Raw genomic sequence first — 12227 nt, 5'->3', positions numbered from 1 at the left:
AGTTAGACGGTCACCCAGGCCCTCGTCACCAGCCGACTGGACTACGGCAACTCCCTCTACGCCGGAACCACAGCCAAACTCCAGAAACGACTCCAGCGCATCCAGAACGCCTCAGCACGCCTCATCCTGGACATTCCCGGACACAGCCACATCTCCGTACACCTGAGAAACCTGCACTGGCTCCCCATCAGCAAGAGAATCACATTCCGACTCCTCACCCACGCACACAAAGCTTTCCACAACCAAGGCCCAAGATACCTCAACGACCGCGTGACCTTCTACACTCCCACCCGCCAGCTTCGATCAACCAGCCACGGCCTCGCCGCCGTCCCCCGCATCCGAAGAGCCACAACAGGAGGAAGATCCTTCTCCTACCTGGCTGCCAAGACGTGGAACTCCCTCCCCATCCACCTCCGCATGACCCAAGACCACCTCTCCTTCAGGAAGCAACTCAAGACCTGGCTGTTCGAGCAGTAGCAGACCCCCCTCCCCCAAGCGCCTTGAGACCCTCCGGGTGAGTAGCGCGCTATACAAATGCTTGATTGATTGATTGATTGGTTGGTCACACAGTACAATGGGAAATTCTCCCAACAAGGACCCATATATAGGGCCAAAGAGGTGCTTGGGGCACAGTCAGCTGGAGCCAAATGCAAAACACTCAACCATCCTGTGAAGGGGTACTCCTTAGATCGTTAACATTAGTGATTCGCACACTGTTAAGTATAAAAGGACAGCAATGAGTTGTTACCTCCTCATGTACTTCATTCTTCTGCACACAGGTCTCCTACATGGCATGAGAAAACGGCTGCTAACAAGCTCCTGGCTGCGCACAGTCGCCTGGCTGATGTTTCAACAGGCAGGCATAGCCAGGTCTGAGTCAGCTAATACGGTAGGGGGCACTTGGATAGTTGTAACGGGGATCGCGGATGTCACTACAGCAACTGCTTATATCTGTGCTACAGTCGTATTGCGATCAGGTGACCACCACTGAGGTGTGTCCAATTTGTATGTCGCTCTTTAAGTGTCCTAAAACTGTCTCCAACTCGCGGTCATCCCAGATCACACATTACCTCCTAAAGAGAGCACTAGCAGTCAGTAGGGTATGCAATAAGGCTATGTGTGGGAGGGTAACCTCATATATTAAATGAGCCCCAACCAGCAGCATAGGCCTCAGTCCACTGTGGCTATATGGTATCAGCGTCCCATCATCAGGCATTCCTACTCACTGCTGACTTAAGGTGGAATAGGCACTCAGGACACCCAAAGGAATGGTGCAGCTACCAATTCCTGCCCCTTTATCGGCATGGGCTCTCAGCCAACCCTTGCCTCCTGGATCATGTGCCTCCTCGCTGTGTTCCAGTTGCGGTCTTGCTCCTGAAAATTAGAGGTGCTTGGGAGGGGTTATGGCCGGTAGCCCAGGCTGTCAGGCCACACCTTGATGCAGGTTGTCCCTCCCTCATGTGGCGCACTCCCACCAGGGCTCTTGGACAAGCCCCAGACAGGAAGCAGTCTTCTCTCACCCCAGCCCATGCAGACAAGATCTTTCAGTGATGGGGCAGGAGTGTCCTGCCCAGACCAAGCCCACTCACATGGATCTAGAATCCAGATGAGTCCCCAGTGCTAACAGGAGCCTCGGAGCTCAAAAACAGAGAAGGGAAGTCGACAGCTACTCTCACCCCTCACTTTAGGGCCTGATGCCAGTGCAGTTCCACAGCCATATTGGTGAGACCCAATAGTCTGCAACCTTGGGAGGGCTTCATGCCTTATAAACCAGCAAGGACTGCAGTCACTAGGTGTGTCTTACGGCTTCTGTGTCCATTTATTATGTAGAAAGTGCAGCATGTCTGAGCTAGGAGCTGGAGCTCAGCAAATGAGTAAGTGTCTGAATTTCATTTTGCATAGTATATTTATTGTGTTTTACATGGTAACCCTTAAACAGCCATAGGTAACATTCTGAGCCATCACAGTAGATAAAGCAATACCCTTCCCTCCCAACCCATAAGGTACAACAGCAACTGACTCAGTGTATCAGTACCACAGGTCCTCATTCCTGTGTCTGCATTCTTGGCAACACCCCACAACTTTTACTACTCTTGTGGTCATATAGCATTGTACTTCAACAGGAAACCCGGTCAGTAAATGTCTCCAACTTTAAAATTATGAAAGTCTTACTAAACAAGTTTATACCTCTATTAGGGTACACACAAAGGTTTGTTACTTATAGTATTACAGAAATCACTTAATTGAGAGCATGGTCCATAAGTTTCAAAGCGGGAGTTGATGTTTGTTCTTCAAGGATGAACATCATAGAGTTGGTTTTAGTCAACTGTTATTTTTCACCTGGGAAGGACAAAGACGCTGACTGATATATTGGATGAGTTACATGGTCTCTGTGAAGTTCTAAAGGCTAGGGCATTAGTGGTTGAATAGAAAAAACTATGCATTAGCAAAGCCAGTGGTACTGACTTTGTTAATGAAAAAGCTATTCACAATGTACAAAAGTACACTGTGAGGGGCGGAGCTTGGCACCACAGAGGAGCATGGTGGCATCTTCCTAGAGCTCCCGGCTTGGTGGGCCTTGGCTGCCGGTATTGCTGTCATCCCTGGTGGAATTGTTCACACAGCGGCCATCTCACAGTTGGGGGGACATCCCGGGGCACTTGCAGATGTCCGACTCCCAGTGGCGACATGTACAGGAGGCAGCACAGGAAGCCACACACGCTGAGCCAGCTTGCCTGCTAGGGTACAGCTCGATCTCTGGCTGCCTTCTCCTGATCCGACCGGTGGACCCGCTGTGAGGCGCCTTTGATGATTGACACTTCAGCGCAGTCGCTTCTCTCGCTTGTCCCGGTTGGAGAGTCCTTGCCTGTTTTATCGGCAGATGTGGTGGCCGCTGCGTGAGCCAGGACACTGGCATGGCCTACTGAGAACGGGCACCATCGTCCCTCAGCACAGAGGAAAGTGGAGGGGAGAGTAGCAGCGCATTGTCCCAGGAGACCACAATCACCTGCACCACCTGGGTCCTCTTTGATTACAGCCTGCTTCTCTGGGGCTGATTGCCGAGGCCCACGCCTGGAAAGGAAAGCACAGCGATGGCCACAAACAGAGGACTGGAACATTAGCGGTCTTCTTGGGTACGGAACTGCTGGAATTCATCCTAGTGCCCGTTAGGGGCACTCGGTGGGCTGTTATCTGGGACATGTAACTGAGATCACTGCGGCCTCGCCAAGCTGCATTTTGTTCTATCTGCACGGCATGGTCTTCACAGTACTGGCGCACCCAAATCACAGCTTGCAATACTGAAGCCCTGGATGGACACCCAGGTATGGAGGAGACTGTGTAGGTGACATGACAGCCCACAGGGGTCGGGACAGTTTGGAACCCCCAACACAGCAAATTATGTTTCGGTGAGGCTCATGGGCTTTGTACACATTGCTACGTCCGGTGACATGGCTGCCTTTCTCCCCCATTACTCGGCATCTACCAGGGTGACTGTTCGATGTCTCTAATGACGTGGTTGGGATCCAGTGCTGTGGCGCATGCAACCACTTGGGGGCGACTCCTGTCATAACCTGTGGGATACCGTCCGGTGGTCTTCTGACTGCATAGCTTTACACTGCGTCCACTCCACAGACGGATAGTCTGGGACGGATTGGCTGACCCTGACCGCCCATCTGCAAGATCCAGTAGGGGGACCCCACTGGTGGCTTTGGATCGCCTAGCACTTCATCCACCGGCCTTTTTGTTACCCGGCACCCCCACATTTCCAAATCAAAACCAAAACCCACACCACAACTCCTCTTTTCGGAGGATATCTCCAGTACAAGGACCACTACAGCGACCCTTGCGCGCACAATGGAGCAGGAACAGTTGCCCATAAAGCCATCAGCTATGGACACCTTACTGCGGGACCTTTCAGGGAAAAAGACTTCCCTGGGCTCAATTAATGAGGCAGTCTCAAAAACTGCAACGGAAGTTCAGTCTCTCCGATCTGACACCACTTCCTTTAATCCATGTCTAGATGCTGCGGATATGCATCTGAAAGATGTGGAAGCATGCATGGATGGTCTGGCGGACTGGTATCCAGAGATGTGGGTGCTCTAGTAGAAGGTGATTGATCTGGAGGATAGAACCAGGCGAGACAATAACTGCATCTCTGGTGTGCCAGAGAAAATGGAAGGGGTGAATATGCTGAGGTTCCTCTGCACCTTCTTACCGATACTGCTCGAACTGACATTCATCCCACATTCGGAGATACAAAGGGCGCACAGGGTCCAAACCCTTTGTCTCTTGTGAGATCAGCAGGCATGGCAGATCATCTCCGCAGTATGGAAACATGGCCCTTACTACTGCGACAACCACACGATTTTCGTCTTCGCTGACTTCTTCCACAAAACCAACCATACGAAGAGAAGCTTTTAGGCATTGAGGTCCTGTTTCGGAAACACAACATACGCTATGATCTCTTGGAACTAGCAGTGATGCCAATCATAGCAGATGGTAGGACGCAGGAGAACAATGATCTGAAGGAGTTGGAGAGATTCTTGGATGCGATGGACATTAGTGGAAATGATAGTCAAGAGGCCATGGAGGAGTTAGCACAGTCCACCAACAACGCAAGAGGGGAATGATCGCCCGAGGGTACAGAAGGACGTCGGAGACTGGAAAGGGTCACGCAGCGTTGGTCATCGTAAGGGGTTAAACACGTGCCCAAGGGACTTGGGACACATAGGGACAAATCACGCTCGCCCCTTAAAGCCTAGAGTTGGCTACAGCAGTTTGGATGTGGAGAGATTGTGTTTTACTTGATGGACATTTTTGAAGTTTTGATTCCCTCCTATGACTGTCTGGTACCATCAGCTGCTGCAGAAGCGATCCGGACAGTTGCTCCTGCTCTATGCCTAGACTAAGTTCGGAGGGGTCCATATGTGTGCCCTGTGGAATGGTTACGAGACTCCAGCCCTCTGACCCTAGGTTCTGTAATGTACTGGATAATTTTTCTCTTTTCTTCTGCCTTAAACTTGTCCATATGAATTGTAGGTCACTCCCTAAACATTCTACGGAAATTTCCATGCTTTTAGAAGAGCTCAACCCAGATGTCTTATACCTGACAGAGACCTGGCTCAATACAGAGTCAGAACCCGATCTCAACCAGTCCCTCCCCCAAGGGTACTACGTGAACACCGCAAAGTGGGAAAAGGGGGTGGCCTAGCAGTCATCCATAAAGATTGTTATAAGTGCCGCAGTTCTCCCAACCTGATACCAGACTGCGAAAGTCTCTCCTTCGCCATAGACTTCTCCCCCACTAGCACCTTTTTTGGGATACTTGTAGATCGCCCACCCGGAATTTTGGGACAATTCCACAATACCCTTCCTCCATTATAGCCAACCTAGCATGCAGTCCATCCAATTTTACACCACTAGGGGATTTTAACATCCATTTTGACAACACCTCGGACCATACCGCCCTATTTTCCGCACAACAATTGAAACAACTAGTGCTTAAACCGACCCAAACCAAAGGTCCCCTACTTGACCCTGTTTTTAGTAACTGCGCAGATCTCATAGTGGGAACTCCCTCTCCCGTCCCGTCCCGTTGACGGACCACTTCCTGATCCCCTCTCCCGGGTCACCCCAAACCCCCACCTTCCTTCCAATATAGTTACACGTAGGGAATGAAACTGGTCAAAACTTCCCCTAGAGGACTGGCTGGCAGCTCTTGAAACCTCCAGACCACCTAAAAACCCTGACCCTACTTTAGCCAATGAGGACTACAACAGATGGATTTCCAAATCGCAAGACTCGTACTCCCCATGAAACGCACCGAACCTAAGCGCAGTACAAAGACTGCCCCCTGGTATTCCGCTGGATTACGGGAAATGAAACATCAATGTAAAAAAATTAGAAAGGAAATGGCGACTGGACTATTCCCCTTCCAGTAAAACTGCATATAGAGAAGCGATAAAGAGCTACAAAAATGAAATTAAAACTGCACAATCGACCTTCTTTGAAGAAAAAATGAATGGAGCTGCTTCTAGGCCTAAAGAAATATATCGCATTGCGAAAACCCTCCTTAAGCTCCTGGTAAAAAAAACAAATTCCATCAATGCCCAAACCCGCTGCAACAACCTGGCAGAGTTCTTCTTCCAAAAAATACAAACCATTTATACCTCCTTTTCCCCCACTCAGACTGACCTTCCGCTCACCAAATCACTTGAATCAGGGACCCAGCCCCTGGCCACACTTGAATCCCTCCCCCCACTTCATCCCACCATGTTAGAATCCATTATGCATCAGGTGAAATCCGGCTCCCCCAACGACCCGGCACCCCCGCGCACCCTGCTGTCAGCCACTGGCAACATCCTTCCCACCATACTTGACATGCTTAATGCCTCCCTGTCCGCTGGCACTGTCCCACTTCCCTGGAAGGGGGCCATGGTTTAAGCCCTCCTCAAAAAATCCAATCTAGACCAAGATAACCCTAGTAACTATCGACTGATCTCCTTTTTACCCTGGCTGAGCAAGATCTTGGAGAAACATGTCAACATAGAGTTGGTAGAGTTCCTCGAGACCAACCACCTGCTCGACCCCTCCCAGACGGGATTCCATCCCATGCATGGGACCGAAACCGCTCTGGTTGCAGTGACGGAGTTGGCCAGGAAGATCCTGGATCAGGGAGGATCTGCAGCAGTCATCCTCCTTGACCTAAGTGCCGCCTTTGACACTGTAAGCCACAACATCCTACTACATCGACTCGCCTGTTTAGGAGTCTCAGGAAAAGTAATTGCTTGGTTTGAATCCTTCCTTTTAGACTGCTCCTTCCAGGTTTTTGAGGGTGACATCACCTCCCCCAGCAAGCCTCTGGGCTGTGGTGTGCCACAGGGCTCTTCTTTGAGCCCTACGCTATTTAATATATTTATGAGCCCACTAGCTGAGATAGTCCGTCCGTTCGGGAAAAAAATCATCACCTACACTCAGCTAGTGGTGGCTCACAATCAGCCACACACCGCACATAACAGCCTGAGGGACTGCTTAGAAGAAGTGACCAAATGGATGACATTGTCATGTCTTAAACTGAACGGAGAAAAAACTGAGCTGATGCTCTTAGGCAAGCCCCCCACGCTCACGATCAACTCATTGTGGCACACCTGCCTTGGCCCTGCTCCCACGCCAAAGGACACAATCAAGAGCCTGGGCATCTGGTTGGATAAGTCCCTTAATTTCAATTGTCAAGCAGCCAAACTATCAGCCACTTGCTTTGGTCTATTCAGGCTTCTGCGGAAAATTTTCCCCTTACTGCCTTTCCAAGCGAGACAGATTATGGTCCAGGGTTCAGGGTCTCATTTTGTCTCGTCTGGATTTTGGGAACGCCCTCTACTTAGGGCCCCCCCAAACCACCTTGCGCAAGCTCCAGATCATACAAAACTGCGCTGCCCGAACACTGCTTCAGATCCCCCGTCGACTTCCAGTCAAACCCGGACTAAAGAGCCCCCACTGGCTCCCAGTTAGGGAAAGAATCGAATTTAAAACCCTGTGCATCACCCACCGAGCCTTCTGGAAAACAGGTGCTGTCATCAATCATTCACTGATCACCCCCTACCACCCGAACAGACAGCTCAGATTAGCATCCTCTCTCCTCGCGACAGTAACCAGGATCAAGAGAGCCAGATGTGGGAGCCGGTCGTTCTCCTATAACTTATCCAAACTTTGGAACTCCCTTCCCTTCCATCTGCGTTCAGAGCCCAACTTACCTCTGTTCCGTAAACACTTAATAAACCTGAATAAACCTTCAATTGTTTTTCCTGTACGCGTTGTCCGTAGCGCTAGGACGCCTGAAGGTAGCTATCGAGCTTAATAAATGGTCTTTTTATTTCATTTGTTGGAAGAAGCAATCCCAGATGTTTTGGGGCCGGGACACACTGATATCGGAGGATGCCCTTGCTTCGTCCCAGAACTACAGAGCTTAGTGCTCCTGTTCTCTGGAAATAGGAGAAAGGACGCAGGTCTCTCCCACGAGTCTCTAAACTGCGATATCGTTGCTCTTGCAGTGCTATCTCTCCTTTGAGACAGCATGGAGCCAGCCCCCACTTTACCTTTACCCTCCTCCACCCTTCCCCCAATTATTATTTTTTTGTATTTTTGTTTTATCCTTGTGGTTTGCCTGTGACTAACATCTGATATCGCATCAATGCCTATTGCTTCTAGTGGTCCCCCCAAGCCCCTGCAGATCATCTTGCTTTAAGTCAACGGGCTGACACACTTCATTAAGAGAAAGAAAGTGCTGTCTTACCTGAAGACTCACCACCCTGACATGGCAATGGTTCAGGAAACACACATGTCCGACATCAAACATGATGAGCTGAAACAGGAGGGGGAGGGTACAGTGATATACATTAGCAAATCCTGTGCTCCTGCAGAGCAAGCCACACAGCTGGACCACAAGAAAAACGGGTGGCCATTCTTCTGCATAACTTTCTGACAACCCGTACACTTCGCACATGGAGAGAATCCATGGGTAGATACGTTTTTGCAAAATTTAGGATCTGGGGTGAACAGCTAATTGTTGGCTCCATAAACTGCTCACCTCCTGTAGTTTGACTAGGCTAGTGATGGGGGAGATTGGAAGCTACCAACAGGCCCACACCTCAGACAACCTAGGGATAGGTACATTTTATCTGACATTATCAGTAACCATGCATTAACAGAGCCCTGGCGCCTGACTCACCCAAAGGATTGGGATTATACACACTGACCGCCAACAAGAAACTCCAGCAACGTTCACCCGTGACGCTGGCCGGCTCGCTTAGCAGACAGCTCTCCGTGACGTTCTGCCTGCTCCTTGAGGCCCTCTTTAACACAAACGGGACTCTTGGCACAAACTTGAGATGGTAAACTTCAGTGGGCCTAACTTGTTGACTTTATACAACCTGCACTCCATTGTGGTTGGCCTGAAAGTGTGATTTTGACCTGGTCCAGAGCGACCATATATCCAGAGTCGGCGCTTTGTGCTTTTTGGCGCTATTGTCACTATATTCTTTACAAATTCATATCTCTGGTTGATTAGATTTTCGTCGTTTTGGTATTGTTTTATTTATTAAAGTATACTCTATATTCTAACTTGGGATACTTTTTGTGTGGTGTTTGTCACTGTTTTACTGTTTGAAGTGTTGCACACATACCTTACACAGTGCCTCTAATTTAAGCCTGACTACTCTGTGTCAAGCTACCAGAGGGTCGAGCACAGGTTAATTTGAGAAGGCTTGTCCCTCACCCGGAGAAGGATTGTGGTTGCTTCTTGGCCGAGTTCACACCCCAATCAACCACCAACCCAATTCCTCACAGCGCCATTATGTAATGTGGCAAAATGTTAGGGTGGGAGCATGGGTAAAATGCCAACGATCAGAATGCAAGCAGCTGTTTACGGCACATGTATTTTTTGCCCTTTTTGTTTTCCAATGTCAAAATGATTTTTTTAACTCCAAAAGTGGTATATACATTTACCAATCTATTCTGAGGGAATATTGTGTTTCCTGTATATTTGACCATGTTCTGCTAAGGAATAAGAGGTAGCCCATTCTCTCTGCTTATGAGTCCCCACAGGTGTCACATCAAGCAGCAACTTGTCATATGCAAGCAAAGAGAGCAGAGACTGTGTCACTTCATGTCATGGGAGAGTACTCCTCAACCCCCTTCTCTTTACCCAAATCACTACTACAAATGGTGAGAGGAGCGAGGCAAGTGGGCAGCTCGGTTTTACACAGAGTGCCTCACAGTTACCTGTTTTAGTACCATGTCCAATTAAATAGTTTACTCAAGTTATAGTAAAATCTAGCCAAAAGCGATATCCGGACTTTAAAACGTTTTTGGTAAAAATTAATTCAAAATCTATACATATGAGGAAAAAATGCGGAAGCAAGACTCACTAGGGCTCCAGTGTGATTTAGATCATCTAGAGAAAGATGTCCATTTGAATGGACTTCCAATGAATAGGACTCAAATATGTGGCTGCCAGCTATAATTTTTTAGGCGTTCTGGTCGATGATAAACTAACTTTAGTGTTGTTAGTTTCCACGAAGTGCAGCAGCATTATTCCTTTGGTTTCTAACTTGGCAAGATTTACAAGGCAATATGCCAGCGCCTCTATCATGGCTTACAAGAGGATATATGTCTGTATTTGTGGGTAGTGGACATTTAAGTTCTTTCATTTATAAACATCTCTTGAAAACATCAGCCTGTGAACCAATAAGTATTCCAAACCAATATACATTTTGACATGAGACAGATTAGCAAAGAGGGTGTCAGAAATGTTTGAAAAAACTATTTTTGAATTACCTTCATGGCATGAATTTCTTCCAGTAGCCTCTGAGCTCGTCTTTGATTTCTAAGTATATCCTCTTGGGAGCCCCTGAAAACAATATTTAATTTCTTTTATGTACTTAATCTTAATGATGTGACTCTACGAACATATATGTATATAATTTGAATCTCTGAACATACAGTGTAAAAGTAAATCTGAATGTACAACTCCATGAATTGATATTCAAATGTGCAACCATCATTTTCAAGCAACTTATAGCCACACACTGCAATTAGTTGGAAACCAAAATCATACAGGTAACACAAAAGTGATGGTTGGATGAGGGAAATGATTGAATCAGTGCTTCTTAACCATTCTGTATTCCTTTTTGATAGCATGACTGCACAACTGTGAAAAGGGACCAGGTTTATCACAATAAAGAAGTCCCACATAAAGTTTGAGACACCATCTCCTCAGCACTGAAATACAAGTAGTTAAATAATGTATTCTATCTCAAAGAGGTACACTTTAAGTCCTTAGGCACAGCAGGACTGCCTGTGCTGTGGGTAGAAGCAGACTAAAAAAAAACGTTGGACTGGAATGCCACACAGAACAAATCCCTGCTGTTAAAGAACATTGGCTCAAGCATTCCCATCAACCCATTTTTTATTGTGTATCTGTTAAACTTTTGTATGTGTTGTACAATCCAGCGCTGGATTTCTACAGCTGTTTTTTCAATATAATGTATGTTACACTGGCATCTGATGCAGTGCACCACATTATTGGATCTAAATTCACGTCCTTTGAAATTCAAATATTTTGTGTTTTTGTAATGGTACAGGCTACCACCATTAAAACAAGTGTTCAGCGGGATTAAATCCCCACCGCTTCACCAGTGCGCTTTCTGCTGATTCTTCTGTGTGTGTAAGGAACATAAGGTTTCTGAGTTTTTTTGTGTGCTGTTTTTGAAAGTAGATAGTGGTTTTCAACATAACAGTTTCTGGAGTGCAGTGCCACTTGCTCAGAATCCATTTGCGGATAGGTGTAGTGAAAGTACCAAAACATTGTCACACAGACCATTATGGGATCATTCTGTTTTTAAGTTGGTGGAGAGTCTCCCACTTGTAGTATCATGCTCTTGATAGAAAATATCATATTAAATATTGGAGCTACCCTACGGTCAGCCAATTGTTGACACAGAATATTGGCTTGTACAAATTTGTCAATCTTCTCTCAACACATGCATCTCAGTGTATGAAGCATGTTATGTGGCAGAATACTCTTAAGGTTTCTCACATTGTTTCTTTCTGTAGTTTGAGTACAGATGCGAACAGCAAAACCAGCATGTTATATTTTCCAAATTCAACAAAAGTGAATTACAAGTTAATCATATTCCATTATGAAGCTAGGCCAATGCTCAGGCGACTGAGAAAGTACCAACGCCAAATGAGAAATATATCAATATTTCTTTTTAAAAGCACCAAATGGGCCAATAAAGTATTAAATAGAGAGAAGACTGACTGTTCCTCAAAAGCTTCTACAAATAAATTAGACATGTTTTGGTCAACTAAGGCGCCCTTAATGCTTCCTTCATTTTCAAACTTAATAACTTTTCTGACTGCTAATCTTGCGGACTCAATAAGAAACTCAACGGGTTTCCCAGACCTTTCATTATAGTCCTGATGAAGGTCGGCATCATTTGTGGTAGATCTGAAATGTCAACTGTTTTACCATTGACCTCAATTACATTAGCGAATTAGTTGTGAATCAAATAAACGTTTCACAGTATAAAATCTGTTGTTCTCAGGTCAAACTAATATTTTATTGCATAAAGTGTGCATATTTCAGTAGCAAATGTTACCACAAGCACTCATTTTGTATATTTCTATATGAACTTCAAGTATTTGAACTCTACATTTGTACACATATT

The 12227-nt window shown here is 46.8% G+C and overlaps 1 protein-coding gene across 3 annotated transcripts in view; it reads right to left on the bottom strand.

Moving 5' to 3' along the window:
- Positions 1-12227, bottom strand: part of SRFBP1 (serum response factor binding protein 1) — a 446408-nt gene that overhangs the window by 249318 nt on the left and 184863 nt on the right. The window contains exons 3-4 of one of the 3 annotated variants that reach the window (XM_085632662.1): positions 10333-10405; positions 8291-8359 (exon numbers count right to left, since the gene is read on the bottom strand). The exons of 1 other annotated variant lie outside the window; for it this stretch is intronic. In XM_085632662.1, the coding sequence (XP_085488788.1) occupies positions 8291-8359; positions 10333-10405 (142 nt within the window). The remainder of the gene's footprint in view (positions 1-8290; positions 8360-10332; positions 10406-12227) is intronic. One more of the 3 variants, XM_085632663.1, reaches the window with a different exon arrangement.

The sequence above is a fragment of the Triturus cristatus genome, chromosome 2_1 (genome assembly GCF_964204655.1).
Source record: "Triturus cristatus chromosome 2_1, aTriCri1.1, whole genome shotgun sequence".
Classification (NCBI taxonomy): domain Eukaryota; kingdom Metazoa; phylum Chordata; class Amphibia; order Caudata; family Salamandridae; genus Triturus; species Triturus cristatus.
Note: the sequence above shows the minus strand (reverse complement) of the source record. Positions and strands in the feature narration are given on the sequence as shown.